Raw genomic sequence first — 18,073 nt, forward strand, 5'->3', positions numbered from 1 at the left:
GTGCTATATCCATCATTTGTTAATTCAGAAACACACCTTGTGTCCAGCATCTCTGAAAATGGTGGCCCCTTGTTAGACTCTCAGTTCTCTCAGCATTTGTAAGCTGAAACATGAGGCTGAAGAGATAAAACCAAAAGCCTAACTGGGAAGGAGAAGGGATACCCTTTTCTGAATTTCATAGAAGGAGTTTCACGTACCCTGTCGTTCTACTCACTCTTAAGTTTTAGACTGGACTAGGGATCAGGGTACTGGCTTAATTTGAAGCTTTGTTTAAAAAATTAAAAACAAGTGTTCAGTGAATGGTGATCTTGGATTGTTACCTTTATTTCTCACATTCTTAGCATTTTCACATAGAAAATGAGAGTAGAATCATTGCGGACCACAGACTATTAAACATGATATGATGAACTGTGAAAAGTTTTGAAAATGTTGAGTCATACTCTCCCAAGTGTCTGATTCTTTCTGTCTTCTTACCAGTTATTTGCACCTAGCTTTACTAGACTATAGACTTCTTCAAAGCAGGAACTGTGACTGATTTATATCTGTGTCCCTCAAGGAGCCTAGAGCAAAGCAGATTCTCAATGTTGGAAAAGTATACACAGAACAGATAGAATAAAAGTGTGAAAAGTCAGCCAGCCATTAGTGATGTGAGTGGAGAACTCCCCATCCGCCGCCACCATCCCCCTCCCCCACCACACGCACAACTCAGGAACTGATTTGCTTGGATCCAACTTAAAAGGGGAAAGTTCTTTACTTGAAAGTTTAAGACAAAGTGGTCAACTAATTCTAGAACATGTCTAACCTTAAGATGTTCTGTGCTAACAGTGGAAAAGAGTGGGTGCCTTCATATTCTTGTTGGCATCATATTTCTTTTGAGAGACGTTCCCTTTCTCAGAAGACCATATGGAAAGCAAATGATGTAAAAAATGAATCACAGTAAAAGAGGTTAGGGGGAAAGAGACAGGGATTATCCAGCTCAAAAAGAATTCCACACATAAGCAAGTAAATGTAATAACTTTATTGGATTTCTAAATATAATAACATAGTTGCAATTTTTTAACAGAAAAAAGGAATACGATTTTCATATTTATTCTTATAGAGCATTGGAAAAACAATTGATAGAAAAAACTGATAGAGGGTAAATTTAAACATGATTTAATAGAGGTGGTAATGTATAAATACAAAAGAAAATAACCCAAATCACTTGCTTATAACAGATTTTATTCTCTTACTTTTATAAGGAACCACGAGGGCTATGTTGGACTTGTCAGTGATGGTTCATGATGTAGAGGAGCGATGTAATTTGCTAAGAATAAAAAAGAGAAATCTGCATTTTGGGAATACCATGGCTCTGTCAGTATCATATATGTGAAAAAAGGCATGTTCTCTACGTGTTTTTTGTGTCGCTTTCCCTAAGTCAGAGAATGCTATTCAGATTTGTAGCAATCATGGTGGGGCTATGATTATAGTTAGTAGGAAATTCTTGTTCTTTGACACATTTAGCATAGAGAAAACCTGGCTTAACCCCTCTTTTCCCTGATCTATCTTTTTGTAAATACCACTTAACGTTTACATAAAACTCTCTCATAGTCGTGATCAGGTTGAAACCTGGAACAAAACCATGCTGTATCTTTCCCAGTCTATCTTGTTTCCAAGGAGAAAAAACTATGGTATTCCAATGCCCCTTTTGATATCGTGGAGATTTCCAAACTCTTATCTAGCACATTTTTCTCTAACAAAATAGAAAGTGACTAGTGTTTAAAACTGAATAAAGTAAAAACATAACAAGAACATGAACAGGAAGAGCAGACAGTTTTAGAGAAGAGTATCACTTTTCTTCAAGGAGACAAGTCATCTCATAAAATGAAGACAACTAAGGAAAGATGGTCCACACTCTAGTAATGATAAAACCATGATCCGTTCTGCCCTCCTCCCTAGTTTAAGCAGTGGAGCCCCTTAGATGGAAAGTAGAATGGTGACTGATGTCGATGACACAGGAAGCACCTTCCATTGCTTGTCTCCCTTTACTTCCTGTTGTGAAATTGGGTGGGATAGGAGACAACTTTGTGACCAAGAGGATGGCAAGAGCTTCCTTGGGGAAAGGCCCACTGGAGGTACCTTGCCTTTCCAAAGCAGAGACAGAATCAAGCAAACATGGAGCTAACTGACTTCTAAGGGAAGAGAGCGACTTGGCAAGTGTAATCTGCCAGCTGGTTGAGTCAGACGACACATTGAGAAAGATCTTTTTTGGAAGCACGTCCTCCCTTCAACCCTTTTCCTAAAATCATACATAGTCTACTTTGCCCCGTTGGTCTGGACCCTCTCTTATTGCCACAGCTGGGTAGGAATCCAACTTTGTAGGCTGAGCTGCTGCTCCATTGACAATATCTACAGTTGTTATATCAGTGACAGAACCATGGAAGCAAAAGCCAGTAAATAGCATGTGCTACTATTTTTAGGAGTCAAAGTAAAGATGCTCTAAGGATCTGGCAAGGGCATTTGGCCCCCTGAGCCTCCAATTGTCAGAGCCAAGACTTTAGTTTTCACTGATGTGAGCCTGAGAGATAAAAGGAGAAGCAATGTGCTGACATTCTAAGCTCACCAATGCTAAGTTTATAAAACACACATATGACACATATCCTAATAGAGGCCCTGGCTCATTGATTCTCTTAAACAACCTTTTTTTCCTGACTAAATGTTCCAATTCCATGAAGCATAATCTATTCCCTTGAAGTAGAGTACAGGAAACCTCAGCAATATGCCACCATCCAGTAGGATAAAAATATAAAGTGGCTGTATCAGCAAGGAATGCTCAGGAAATGTGCTTGCAGCCTGTTTCACGGTGCCACTCGGGAGGGGATATTGGAAATGAGTGACTTTCTTCCATTTGGCAAGGTTTCCTTTTCTTAGCACCTACTCCTTTCGATGGTGTGTTTTTGAAGGCTGCACGGTATGACTCTGGGTACCGTGTGTACATACATATGTAGGAAGAACGTCTATGTTTCTCAGAATAGGCACTTTTTGAAGGCAGTAAATCTAAAAGTAAAGTTAATAGAGCCTATATTTAGTGCTCATCTTCTCACTTTGCTGATGTGTATGCTGAACAGAAGATCACAGATTTGAGTCAGTCTCGCAAAGAGGCCGGAGTCGGCAAATGGCTATATTCAGAGCTGGGGAAGTCTTGCCAACTCAACTGTAGCTGTTAAAAGGCAGACTTGGAGAAGGTGCAATCGTTTTTCTCAAAGGTGACAGCACAGAAGGAGAAAAGCCTGTGACAAAGCCATGAAATAAAAGCTGGTGTGTGCAGCTCAGAGAAAATTACTATCCTCCCGCTTTGCATCTTCATGTCAAGTCTACTTCACGGCACAGATTTGCTACCAGAAAGTTCTTTCTTTTCCCTGCCTTTTTTGGGGGGGTGCATCTCATAACTGCACATGCTCCCAGTAGAAAAGGAGGCAGCCCCAAGTCTGTTTAACAAATGATAAAGGTGAAGTTTAAAAGACAAAATAAAAAGCAAAGTAATTAATTGCATAGATAACACAGTAAAAGTTCAAAAAATCCTGTTGTGAAAGTTTTACATTTCCCTTAAGGCACATTAAATCACAAAATTTCATTTGTGTTAAATAATCAGACAATCAATGCCATCTCTAATTCTATTTGCTTTTTCATATGTTTCTTGAAAATTAATGAGGACAAATTCAGATTTTTTTGGGGGGGAGGATATTCTGACTGTTTAATAAGAATTAATTCTTGGATAATTTGCTCATCAGCTTTCCCAAGAGAATAAAAGGTACCAAAAAGAAGAAAGTTATTTAAAATGATTTTTCAGTGACTTCATTATAAACTACTGGTCTTTCAACCCTTGGTTCAGACATTTCAGTTAAGTAAGAAGGCTGGCATGGTTTACCCCAGTTTCAAATTGCTATCTAGTGAGGCAGGTCCGAGGCACTTAACACTTTTTGGTAATTTCATCCTGATATGTTATTGTAATAGCATTCATCTAAAAACTAAGCAGAAGGCACAGAGGGTTAGTGAAATGCAAACACTGCTAAATATCAACTCACCTTTTCTGTGACAAAGTTAAAACATGAGGTCATTCCCATTGTTTGCATTTAAATGATAAAATCCCGTTTCCTCTCAAAGTCTGAATTTGAAGGAATGAAACATGTTGGCAGATACATCATAACCTGGCCATGCTATTCTCCTACTTCTAGTTTATAATTACTAAGGGATCATCAACTGTCACCCAAAGAGATGAAAAGGAACTGGATTTTTTCCCTTTATATTTGTCTCCTGAGAAAGAAGAAAAAGAGAAAATGTATCCAAGAAAAGCTAGCTCTCCCTCTTTTGCACTTTCTAAATTAGTTCAGAAATGGAGTGAAATGATTTGGTGAGGGAAGTCTTTAGGCTTAATATTTACTCCTTCATGATGGAGGACAAGGAGTTAAAAAAGCAACTCTTATTCTTAAACAAGAGTAGGAAGGAAAGCAGGCACTGGAGAAAGCGGCAACACAATGTATCAATAATAATCACCCAAGAATTGTTCTTATCTGACTCCCAGCAGATAGATACATAGAGCCTCCAGCTGCAGAGATAAATACCTTAGTTTCCACCCCCACCTCAAATTGCTTTGGCATACTCTAAAGGATAAATGGATCCGTACAAAATTTAAATAGCTTTTTCTTTTCTTTTTTGGCAGTCACAAAATTGGGTCAGGTCTAGGAATTATTAGTTTCTTGGCCTGAAAAATCCAAGTGTTTTAAAATAAGATTTCCTTTTTGAGGCATCAGCTTTCTTGGAAGATGTGTGTGTGTGTATGAGATAGTGTGTGTGAGTGTGTGAGCATGTGTGCATGCAGATGCACGGGTGAGTGTTCTGAAGACAACACAATTGTATTTTTCCTAGTTATGAGGGGTAACATTGTGTACAATGGAGGAAGAAAAAAATGCATTCATAATTTCCTTTATATTACATAAAGATAAACTGGAGTTTATGGCTGTCTTTATTTTTTTTTAATGAGCTGCTTTTTCATATTCAAAACTTCACTGTCCTTTTATTCCTTGTCTAAGACATCACAGGTTCCACCCAAGTGAGTCTCAGCTCAGGCATACCCACCTAGAAAATTCTGAAGAGTTCTCAAAGTGCTTCTTCTGCTAATCCACTCTTGTGTGTGTGTGTGTGGGGGGGGGGGCGGGGTACATCATTGATTTTACAAGAATCATTTTCCACTCCATCAATCATAACATTAATCAAACCTCACTGGAAAATGAGGCTCCTTCCCGGTGTCTGAATGTCATCTCAGCCAAAGCCATTCAGCTGCTGCCCCCTGGCACCACCTGTATTTCCCAGGTGTGCAGACTGGAAAGGGGTGAGAAGCCACTTGTTATTTAACTCGGCCCTCATTAATCCCAGAGAATTTAGCAGAAGGATAATGAGACCGATTTGATGGATGGAAGCCTCCTGGGAAAGAAGATGCCTAGAAAGCATATTAGGTAAGCTCATTTTAAGGTTCCTGCAGTAGATTTAACTCAGATGAAGAAAGAATATTTTTCAGTTAACAGATTTTAACTTCAAGTCAAACAACTACAATTAGAAATGAGAGGAACTGAAAACCCAAGAGGACACATCAAAAGGCACTGTTTCCAGACAGATGCTGCTCAAGAGGAGGCATACCCAGGTGTTGAACCGCCACATTTCATGTTCTAGAACATACAGGCTGGCTTCCAAGTAAGCATTCTGGAAACAACAGTACCAAACTCCCCATGATAAGCCCACAGGAAACACAAAATGACAACAGGAAGGGAAGCCCAGGCTCTCAAACAGCAAAAGGCAAGTGGCAGAATCACGATCCATCCCATAGCACTTTTTCACGGACACTTCAAGGTCAAGGTCACTTGGTTGGCTCGGCCTGATGCTATGACATACACTTGGTGGGGCCCTGATAAATGTGAGCTGAGAGAGAGGACAACATGCATTGTTTACCTGCAGAAGTTCCTGCCTCTGTGGGGCATAAATCAAAGCCCACATAAGAGAAAAATGTCTTAAGGATCAACTCACTTCTGTGTGTCGCCACTGAATTCTAAATGCGTGGCCTCCGTTGATATTCGGAACCTCACAGTTCCAGAGAGGTTTTCAGTTAATGTAAAGTAAACCGGAGTCTCCGGGGAAATCTGCTGCAGTGTGCTTCAGTGCCAGTGTTTGCTCTTCGCGGTGCCCTTCCTCACTGGCTCCGTCACACTGCCAATCAGACAGACTGCCGAGCAGTCTCCCACGAGAAGACACAGAAAATGCACGCACGCTTTGAACGGTCTCAAACCCCACAGCGCCCATATGCCTCTGCCACCTGATAGCTGGGTGATCGGTGTGAATTTCTTGGATGCCTTCAAACAGGGGCCCCGGGGGTCTGTAAGAGGCATCCAGCATGCTCTGAGGTATGTGGTGCCCTGAAAGCAGCCACTGGAGAGAACACTGGACTTGCCAGACCTGGGTACGTCCCCAGGTCTGCCACTTACCAGCTCTTATTGCTTTTGGCAAGTCACTTAACCATTCTGAGCCTTGGCTTTCTCTTTCAGGATAGGGCTATTAATAACCTTCCTCCCAGAGCTGTTTCATGTGCGAAAGCAGTTTGTAAACTATCTTAGGAATTATTATTTTAGAGCTTGGAAAGCCCCCTGCCCAGGAGACTGATGACAGCTTCTGCCAATAGGGCTCTTGGAGTCAAGGCTGGGGTGGAAGAACCTGCAAGTCTTATCCTCCCAGAGACCACTAATATATGGCGAGTGCCTGGTATAGTGTTCTGGCTGTCTTTCTACTTCCCATCTATCTTTGGTTACAAATGTCTTTGGAACAAGCATACTGTATGGATTTAGCCAACATCTTCTAAATAACTTTTGAAGTTTTGAATTTAGGATTTTGAGACATGTGGCATAAACTGTAATTAACGCCATGTTTCAACTGTACTGAACTTGTGTATAAATTTCGATATAAAACTGCAACATAATGTAACCTACTTCCTTTCACACAGAACAACTGGCTAGAGGTAATGCTTTTCAACAGAACCAGCATCTTCTGCTTTTGACATTTTCCTTGTTAGAAGTGGAAATCACACGCTGACATTTCCCAGCATTTTAAGGTCATTATCAACAGCCTGGATAACGGGAGAGTGTTTCACGGATTAGTTAGTGGGGGAAGGCATGAAGCTGTGTAACAACTGTCAGGATAGTTTTTCTTTTGAATAAGAAAGTAAGAACTGCAACCCAAAACTCATACTCTTAAACCTGACCCTCAGAAAAACCTTCAGACTATTTTTAAGGATATTTAAAGCTTTTTTTAATAATCTTCAGCTAAAAAAAAACCAAAAAAAGATCCCCCAAAAAACCACAGTTTATTTTTTAAAGAAATGTGTTGCCAAAAGCAAAATAGGTTAGGAAGGAAAACAGGGAGGAAGCAATGTTTTATTATGTACTGAGATTAATTTTGTGTGGCACCAAGGAGCACGTAAGCCCCAAAGACTGGTTCTGGGAGCTTGGAACCAAGTACAATGGAGGGAGTGGAAGAACTTAAGAAATAAGAGCTCCCTGATGCAGGGGATGCTCAAGCAGAGCCTGGATTTTCACTTATCAGTACATACATGAGGGAATTTTAACACCAAGTGGAATAGACAAATGTGGAGTCCTTTACAATCATGGACCTAGAAGCAACAGGAAAATACGGTGTCCTGCTTGTCATACTGTAGAGGCTCAGAAGATAGGGGTGCTTGGTGCAAGAGTAGATTACGTAGCTAAGAACCAATGAAAATGTACATTTTGTACATTACCAAAAAAGATTCCTATTCATACTGTCTGAGCTGGATTATATTTTGACAACTTTTCCTATCTTAAAATTACACAGAGATGAAAAAGCAAACGGAATCAATCTTGCTCTATGTCTTTCCCTTCTCACTGACCCTGAATATCTGGAAACCTTTTCTTCTGTGAAGGACATTCTAGAATGAGCTATACTTAAAGTGGAGGATCTTCTCTGAAAATAACCTATGCTTTCCTTTTGTTTCTGGTGCTTTACACAGTCTTCTCTAAACTTCTAAATCAAACCAGTGAATCAAGATTTCTTAAGTTCACTCTTCCATGAAGATTTAACTGATGTCACTGGGAAGAATTACTTTTCCTGAAGCTATTATCACTTCCTATGGAGTGCAGACTGAACCTATCTGATTTTATTGCAGTTGACTTTAATCAAAGTTACTTAGGGGCTGATTCTCTTAAAGCGATTATTAAATGGAGGGTATGAGCAAGAGATGAATTTGTTAGAAAGACAAAAGTATAGAGAAAACATGGACTCTTCAGGGTAGTTCTTAAATGATTGAGTGGTGAAGCTGCTCACTTCATCAAGAGTGTAACAACTCTAGGTACTAACATTTGAGCCCAGAAAAATGCAAGCAAATCTCAAAAACCAAACTAGCCAGAAATATTTATGTGGAACCTATAAAGAGTCCAGAACTCTTTTTGCATATTCAGTATAGGAACACAGACAAGAAATGTTTCATTCTTGAGAAGACAAGGACAAAGTGAAAGGGTTGAACATGGACCAAGAAATGGGAATCTAATGGATGACATATGTAAATACTAGCCCACTCCCTATGTAATTCTGAAAGAGAGGGGAATACCAGACCACCTGACCTGCCTCTTGAGAAACCTGTATGCAGGTTAGGAAGCAACAGTTAGAACTGGACATGGAACAACAGACTGGTTCCAAATAGGAAAAGGAGTACGTCAAGGCTGTATATTGTCACCCTACTTATTTAATGTATATGCAGAGTACATCATGAGAAACGCTGGGCTGGAGGAAGCACAAGCTGGAATCAAGATTGCAGGGAGAAATATCAATAACCTCAGATGCAGATGACACCACCCTTATGGCAAAAAGAGAAGAAGAACTAAAGAGCCTCTTGATGAAAGTGAAAGAGGAGAGTGAAAAAGTGGCTTAAAGCTCAACATTCAGAAAACTAAGATCGTGGCATCCGGTCCCATCACTTCATGGCAAATAGATGGGGAAACAGTGGAAACAGTGGCTGACTTTTATTTTTCTGGGCTCCAAGACTGCTGCAGATGGTGATTGCAGCCATGAAATTAAAAGATGCTTACTCCTTGGAAGGAAAGTTATGACCAACTTAGACAGCATATTGAAAAGCAGAGATATTACTTTGTCAACAAAGGTCCATCTAGTTAAGGCTATGGTTTTTCCAGTGGTCATGTATGGATGTGAGAGTTGGAGTATAAAGAAAGCTGAGTGTGGAAGAACTGATGCTTTTGAACTGTGGTGTTGGAGAAGACTCTTGAGAGTCCCTTGGACTGCAAGGAGATCCAACCAGTCCATCCTAAAGGAGATCAGTCCTGGGTGTTCACTGGAAGGACTGATGTTGAAGCTGAAACTCCAATACTTTGGCCACCTGATGCGAAGAGCTGACTCATTTGAAAAGACCCTGGTGCTGGGAAAGGTTGAGGGCAGAAGAAGGGGACGACAGAGGATGAGATGGTTGGATGGCATCACTGACTCAGTGGACATGGGTTTGGGTGGATTCCGGGAGTCGGTGATGGACAGGGAGGCCTGGCATGCTACGGTTCATGGGGTCCAAACAGTCGGACATGACTGAGCGACTGAACTGAACTGAACCCTATGTTGACTTTGGTAACATCAAAAACAGTGAAGTACACAGAGTAAGAGGACTGTTTTACACACAAGCGAGATCTAACCTCATCCAGTTTTCACTCTCCTGGGTCTGAGTCCTTGGGGGAAATTTCCACATTGAATATCAGTTTCCTTTCAATGATTCCAATTCCATTTACTTTCAATCCTGCTGCTGCTGCTGCTAAGTCCCTTCAGTCGTGTCCAACTCTGTGCGACCCCATAGACGGCAACCTACCAGCCTCCCCCGTCCCTGGGATTCTCCAGGCAAGAACAATGGAATGGGTTGCCATTTCCTTCTCCAGTGCATGAAAGTGAAAAGTGAAAGTGAAGTCACTCAGTCGTGTCCGACAGGGTGTTTTTACCTAGCCTGACCCAAAGAGCTGGCTACATTTCACTTAGTAGACTGAAATAAAATTAGAAAATATTGTTGGATCTAACTGTTCGAAGGAGAAGCAAATGGATGATTGAACTTGATACTATGTTGATAAATGAGGAAAAGTTGAAAGAGTGGTATCTGACCTAGAGGCAAAGATATAGACCTTAGACTTCCTGTGCATAGCTCCAGAGGCCGAATTTTGTTTAACATGAGGAAGAACTTTGGTAGAAAAAAGCTGCCCCAATAGTAGAAGGACTGCCATGAATAGTACTACAAACTAGCGAGCTCTGAAAAGATGTGGAATGGTGACTTGTTGGGAAAGTAATAGGAGATTCAGGTCCTTAAAAGACCCATGAGCCTATGTTTGTCTAGGAACAGCGCTGAGGCTTGGGGTTGGCTATAGCCTTCTACGCTGGTGTAGAACAGAAGATGACACAGTGAAATCAGTGTTAATCTTGGTAGATCATTCTACTCTTGGGGCTGAAAACTGAATTTAGAAGCTACAGTTTTGTGTAGTTGTGTGTGTCATTTAATAAGACTTCTGTTTGGGTCTATTAGGTCAATGTCTAGCAAAGGAAGGTGAATGATGTTTCCACTTGCCCATTAAGTGAATTAGTTTATTGAAAAAAGTAGCAAGCACATAGTGGGTAAGGATTAATGCAACCATCTTAAAGTATTACAAAAGACGCAGTTATGGGTTTCCCTCTTCTTTCTAGTATATCTAACTTTTGCTTATAGAATGTTACAAAACTTGTGCTTATAATAAGGGTTAGAATGAGAGAGGTTTATTAGGGTAGTTAGAAACTGCTGTAAATTATGCAACAATCAGAAATAAAGAAAAAAGATTTTAGCAATTTCGTTTTTGTAACTTCATAGGAGAAAAGTCAATGAGTTTAATAAAATGCATCTTCCACACAACTTTCCACAAAATAAGCCACATGTATGTTGGATAACACAAATAGTGTCTACAACTTTTTTTGCACAGGGGCCAGGAAAGTAAAATAGAGAAAGGAGTAAGGGTCCTTCCTTTCTATACTGATAGGAAAATACGCCATTTTATATTTATTCTTCTTTGAACTTAGTAATCTAATGTTAGTTTTCTGTGCTTGCAACTAAAAAGGAGAAAAGGTACAAATCAATTCCAGTATAGCTGTGTAGGCAGGGCATTATAGAAAGCGCATGACTGGATTTGAACAAGAGATCCACAGACCAAGGCAACTCCTGTTTACTATGCTCACCAGGTACCTACATTGGAAAGGATGAGATACTCAGTGTGTGAAAACAGAAACCTCTAACCTTTAGAGATGCTTAGGGTGTACTGGAGCTTGCTTAAGACTATGTAAGAATAGGCATCGCCATCTGTCACAGTAGAGTGAGCTATGGCCCTCTTGCAAAGGGATGAAGTGAATATATTACAGAGTCTTGTGTGGTGATGGCCATGCCACAGGGCTGAGAAACAGCTCTCCTTTTAATTCTCTTCTGACAAGGGAAAAATACAGTGTTAGCCATAGTGATTTTTAAACACTTCATAAACTTAGAAATATATTTTATTTGTTTAAAAAGCTACAACTGCCAATCCTTAAAACCTCTGTGAAAATTCTGAGTTACATTCTATAAGAATCCTCATGTCAGTGTTTTAATTGTGACCTTCCCCTTCTCTCAAATTCTTCCTTCCCTCCGTATTCCTCTCTTCTTGGAGACCGGTTAAAAAACAAAACAAACAAGCAGAAAAACCTATTTATCAAAACAATATATTCACTGTGACTATTATTAAAACTGGGTAAGTTCATTTGTGTATTGATTGTATATATTAGATATGCTTTTACTTTTCTCATATGTGACCTTCCCAAAAAGGAAAATCAAGGTCAACTTGTAGACAACGTTAAGGACAGAAATCAACAATGGAAATCCATTCCTAGAATTATAAGCTTTTTCCAAACAAATTTATAAAAAACAGACACAGAGGGCATATTTTTGATCAGTATTAGCCAGAGAATCAAAAGAATCTCAGACTCAAATTTTAATGCGTTACTGAGAAATCCAGATCCTTTTCAGGTTAATTTTTATAAGACTACAAGTCTGTAATATGTGCTTCAGGAAAAACTATTGCTGATCTATTCCCTGTAAAATACTGTGCCTGAAGTATTAGGGTTTAATATGATTGTCATGGGAAAAAATGCTAATACACGTAAAAATTCCAGAAGGATAATATGGAAAATTCTCAAGTTTCATTGATCTAAAATAACATGCCATCACTTAAGAACACGATTGTCTTGTTGGTGAAAATGTTTAGGATTTAAAAAAAAAAACAAAACCTTAAGCTAGTCTTAGAAAGATCACTTTGCCTATAGCTGAGAAAAGTAGGCCAGTCATAAATGAATTTGCCAAGAACTCTGTGATCTGAATCCCTGATGAAAACTCATTAAAATAAAACCCAAAGACTCTATTATCTCACCTCACTTTATGAATAAACACAGTTTGGAAAAATATGCCTTTCTAAAGAAAGGATTTATGGATGCTGCATATATTTTGCAGTACAATTCTTCTCCTAATATGATCATAATTCCATAAGGACTGTAATGTACTGATTTAATTTATTTATGAAAAGTCCAATCAGGATAACACTAATGAGTAGAAATGTTAAGGAATAAGAAGGAGACAAGGAGGGAGGGGGAGAGGGGGAGGGAGAGAGAACTCTTACCAGGTCACACAGCTTTAATCAGATCACTTTTTAAAGGCTGAAACAATAAGCAAACTAAACAACAGCCAGGCTTCCCAGGCAGCAGAGTGGTAAAGAATCCACCTGCCGATGCAGGAGAGACATGAGAGATACCAGTCCGATCCCTGGGTCAGGAAGGAGGAGGAGGAAATGGCAATCCACTTTAGTATTCTTGCTTGGAAAATTCCATGGATAGAAGAGCCTAGAAGACTACAGTCCACGGGGGCACGAAGAGTTGGGCACGACTGAGCAACTGAACACAGCATGCAGCAAATAACAGCCTTGTGAGAAAAGTTACCTGTCAAGGAAATGACTTGACCTGATATATTCATGATTGCACCATAATAATGACTCAGAACCAAGATCCTCAACTGGTTCTGTATACTATTAAAATTAAAAAAAATAAAAAACAGCAAACCAAAAGACTGTGGCAATTAAAGCGGTATGCTGAATAGATCAAGTGGAAGTACGTCTTCATTGCTGACTAAAACTAGAGTAAGACCACTAAATAAGACCACTTACTCACTAACAACACCTAAGACATCACCTGTGGCATAAGAATGCTTAAAAATGTTTTCCTAATTTAGTACCATAAGGTACTTCCCAAGAGATGGCGAGAACAGAAATACTGCTAGAATACATTAAGATGAAGAGTTCAGACATCTCTGGATTTTGACTTTTCAATGAGTACATCTTTGAGATTTGGGAGGGTTATTTATGTGAAGACTCTTCAGAGGAGCATTCATAGTAGTGTAAAGTTTTCTTTAAAAATAAGGCACAAATGCACGTTGCTCTCTGATTGTCTCCCGTGAAAGTGCACCAAAAGAGCGATCTCAGGAAATGAACTTGAGGCACATTTTGCAGAGGTATATCTTTTCCAGCCTCCTGGTTTCCTACAGATGGCTAAAGCAGGGTATGGAACATGCTGTCATATTTCATTCATAACACACATGTACTGAAGCTCTAGGCAACAGATGGACAATCGCTTGTTTAAACTACAAATGTGAAATACTAAGGTAGCATAGCAATATTTCTAGAAATGTATATGGAAAAAAAAGCCTTTCCAAGCCAAGAGAAATGGTGAGAGGCTGTGAGGTTACATCAGTGTTTCCCTGATCTTCCTAGCAGCTGCCATGGTTTCCCCAACACCCTTCAAAACTTGATAATGGAGGGATCAAGGGGCAGCCCCAATGCAGATTTGACAAGAGAAGCCTAAACCATATCAAATAGAAATAACACTGTTATTCCTGGCTGGTTCACATTAATAGGATTTTTATTAACTAGGAAAACTGTTGGGAGTTGTGTTTTCAGAGTCCTGTCTATATTCCATAAACCCTCTACGACAGCCCCATGGTAAAATGCTCTCTTCCTTCCCCTGAACCCAAATACAAAATACTTGTTTAAATGCAATTAGAATATTATATACTTGAAACATCATCGCAAACATCTCTGCAGAATCTTAGATAGTGAGGAAACAGTTATAGTGTTGATATCTCCTCTGTATTCATCAGCATACACACAACGAAGTCATTTTGATCAGAGAAGTTGCTCTGGTAAAAACAATTTTTTAATGAAAGGAAAAAGAACCCACATCATTGGGCTGCAGAGATGTCCAGGATCTCAAAGCTTTGATGCATTTAGCTGGAACATATGACTTATTTTGAGTTTTAAAGGCCAATCTGTTCACAGATGAGACTCCATACTGAGTCAGTCTGAGCTGGGGATCCAGGTGGTGGAGAAACCTGACTATAAAACAATCTGCAGAGCCCAGGACATAGTGGGTTTTTTCTCCTTTTCCATGTCTCTCATGTTACATGGAATTGCCAAATATTTCTGTTTGTGACAATTTTTTTAAAAACCAGTATATTTTTTAGTATATTTTTACAAGCTTTCTCTTATAGACTCTATGATTTTTTCTATTATCTATGTCTTTAAATGATAACAATCAAGACAACATATCATAAGACAGTAGAATTATAATCCTTAAGGCACTAGATCTTTATATCTGTTATAGGCATCATTTCATGTAGCTAAAACAGTAAAGAGTGATTTGGCATTGCTGATACCAAATGATTAATAGAAGACAAGAAAGCAATATAAATCATATAATTAAGAAATCCTGAAATAAAATATTTTAGGATCCTTTCCTTATACCTTGTGAAAGAAAAAAATCTAAATCTAAATATTCTGTATATGTAGGTGTGCACATTCATTATTATAAAAGTATGATAAGTCTATATTAAAAAGAGATTTACTTTAAAAATCTTTGGTAAAGATACTCTGAGGTTACGTGATAAAAACGCACTATAAAGATTGTAAGCAAGCACTATTCTGGCAGTGTCACAGTGAGGGGCCTGTAACAGCCTTTTCTTATAACTCTCTTTTTTCTTGGCATGTAAACATTCAGTTACATAAGAACTTAAACCAACTTGTAACCAACAAGTAGAATGTTACTGCATTTTTATAGTATAAATATTTCATAAATCCTCCCTCTTTTGGCAAAATTCATAAGACTGTATTTTAAGAGATAAACTCTACCCCTCAATAAATTGGGCTCTTTCCTTTTGACCAAAAGATACATTTTTTCCCCAAGTATTTCATAAAAAACAAATTGCTGAAGCAATTCAAGCTGATTATAGATAGTATCACCCCAATTGTCTAATGGTCAGTACTCTTTGAGGTCATCAGCATGGTCTCTCCTTTCATTTGGAAGACAGAAATTCAGTGATACAGTTGCCATTGTATCCTAAAATCCACATGCTGCCCAAAGTGGACCTCTTGTATCTCACATTATGAGAAATGTGAGGTCAAGGACAAGGGAATCAAGGTAAGGAAAGCACAGTGGTCAAAGGACCCTTTGAAAAGCTCAAGCTGTGGTCGTTCTAAAACAAAACTGGTAACCAAAGCAAATGAGCCACAGATTGACTTAGAAGAGCCATAGGCTTAAGGATATCTTATTGGAAAAAAAAAAAATGAACCACCTTTATGATTATTCCTACTAAAGTAAAATAAATGTAATTGGGATGCTTGAGGTCTGGATTGCAATGCAAAACATTCACAAATAATTTTTCATTTCTGAGTGTTAAAATTAAAAAACAAAGTCAGACTAGAAAAGTTTATCACTTTCTAATCATGAAAAAGATCTTTGTGGAATCAAGGAAAGGTATATGGGGGAATGTAGCTATATTTGTTATATTTGATTTCTTAAACTGGGTATCACAGAGATCCATTATATTATTATCTATATTTTTGTTATATTTAAAATACTTTGTAATTTAAAAGTATATACTTGCAGAAAGTTTTTAAAAAGGTTGACCTAATCTTAAAAAAGATTTGAACAAATCTTAATCCAAAATACTTTGTTTACAAGATGGTAACCTGCTATTAAGAGAAGGGTCCTTCCTTAAAGGAAACGTGTTAGAACATTAAAAAAAAAAAAGTATGTGGTTCTGCAGTTAGCAGGCAAGCATTTCACTGCCTCAAAAGAATCTGACTGAAGATTCTAGACTCTGCATATTTTTACTTCAAAAAGGCAATTTCTTTTCAGTGATTGTCTATGAAAGTGTGGTGTAAATGTCACATCAGTGATATGAAAATGTCTCCTGCAATATGTATTTTGAGTTGCAGAAGAATTATAAGAATGATGAAACTGTGGTTTCACAACCTTTTCAAGTTTCCTGTCTTTTTAAGGTAAACTAAACAAAACCAAGACAATTTTATGTGCCCCGATTTGCAATTGTCAGGTAAAATGGACCTAGGCCTGGAAAAAAAAAAACAAAAAAAAACCGAACAGTTGTCTATAGATATCTTCCTCTAGAGGAACACAGCTACACATTCTGGTGGTTGTGTTTGTATGTCCTCCCTCCCCAAACAAACAAACAAAATGTCACAACATATCCGATATGAAAAGTGGAGCAGTATTGGAAGTTATATTCTAGAGAAAACCAAGTCTGTCCATATTATTATATCCAGGTAGCATGGAAAAAGAAAATTTTAATATTTGAGGCATAATAATGCCTTTTCAAATGTAACCCCAAAATGCTTTTTCCAGCATACCCCATCTGTAATTTCTGCAGAAAAAATATTGAAGTTTGGTTCTCTCTCACCAATATCTATTTTCAAATGAGTCCCACCACTGGTCATTATAGATTTTGAATTGGGATGGCTGCAAATTCAGCTTCTTTTAATCTACGTAATTTACAGTTTAAATTCTTTATAACCTGACATAAAATTGTGCATTTTCTCCCCAAGGGACATGACTAGTTTAGAGCAATAAAAGACAATTTTTTTCAATACACAGAAAATGAATGACTATCTTTTATGATCGCTGGCAGTGTGGAAGTGATAGGATGGAGCCTTCAAGCCGAAAAGCACCTGGGAGTTGGCAGACTTACCCAGGAAAAACTGTGTGACAGCAAATACCACACTAAAAAAAGCCATTCAACCAGATGAAAAGTGAGACAAACATAGGGATTAAAAGTTAAAGGAATGCAGAAGTGAATGGGATGGAGCATAATCCGTGCAAAAATGTGCAAGTCCTTGGGAACAAAGGCCTATCAAGGTTCTACATGACTAACTGTGAAATGTGTATTGTAAGAACTTAAAAAAAAATCTCATATTCTAGGTGTTTCTACAGAAAGGTTAATAGTGGATGAAGCAGAGACCACCCCATAGCTTGATTGCCTTTCCTTTCTTTTCCTATTTCTCTGTCATATTTTTCTTGTGTTTCATCCTTCTCGGATCCACCAACTAACCGCTAAACAGGCGACTGGATTTAAAGGTCAGTGCTGGCCTTGGCGGTCAACACCCTGATGCGGGCAGAGTTGCAGGTCTTGCAGAGGATGTGTCCATCTAGCGGGTAGCAGCCTTGGTTATCTCCTTCAGACAGGAGACCACCACAATCCTGGAAGAAGGAAGGCAGAGGGAAAGGATGTCAGTGAAAATGGAAACAAACTCCTCTGTTCATGCAGAGCTTCCATAAAGAGGCCAATCACTACCTCTTCTCTTCCCCAGGACATCATATGATATGTGCATTAAGTTGAAGCAGAGGCTGGGGACATAAACAAGAACAGGGTAAAATGACCTTTCTGATGTCACACAATAGGAAATACAGGTACAGAAGGAGAAAAACCCGAGGGCCTAGGCTCCCAAGTAGTTTTTCCCTTCACCCAAACAATAAGAACAGGAGAGAATAAATCTTTATCATCTATTATTAAAGATTTTTCAAAAGTAATATACAAGTGCAAGGACAGAATCTTGTGGTAATTCCAGGTCAGAAGCTAAGTTGCAGAGCG

The 18,073-nt window shown here is 38.8% G+C and overlaps 1 protein-coding gene across 11 annotated transcripts in view; it reads right to left on the reverse strand.

The window, feature by feature from the left end:
• Positions 1–1,003: 1,003 nt before the first annotated feature.
• Positions 1,004–18,073, reverse strand: part of LPP (LIM domain containing preferred translocation partner in lipoma) — a 765,001-nt gene continuing 747,931 nt past the window's right edge. For all 11 annotated transcript variants that reach the window (XM_070371859.1, XM_070371864.1, XM_070371863.1 and 8 more), the window contains one exon: positions 1,004–17,682. In XM_070371859.1, coding sequence (XP_070227960.1) covers positions 17,554–17,682 — 129 coding nt within the window. In that variant the 3' untranslated portion in view covers positions 1,004–17,553. The remainder of the gene's footprint in view (positions 17,683–18,073) is intronic.

This window comes from Bos mutus, chromosome 1, assembly GCF_027580195.1.
Source record: "Bos mutus isolate GX-2022 chromosome 1, NWIPB_WYAK_1.1, whole genome shotgun sequence".
In the NCBI taxonomy this organism is placed as follows: Eukaryota; Metazoa; Chordata; class Mammalia; order Artiodactyla; family Bovidae; genus Bos; species Bos mutus.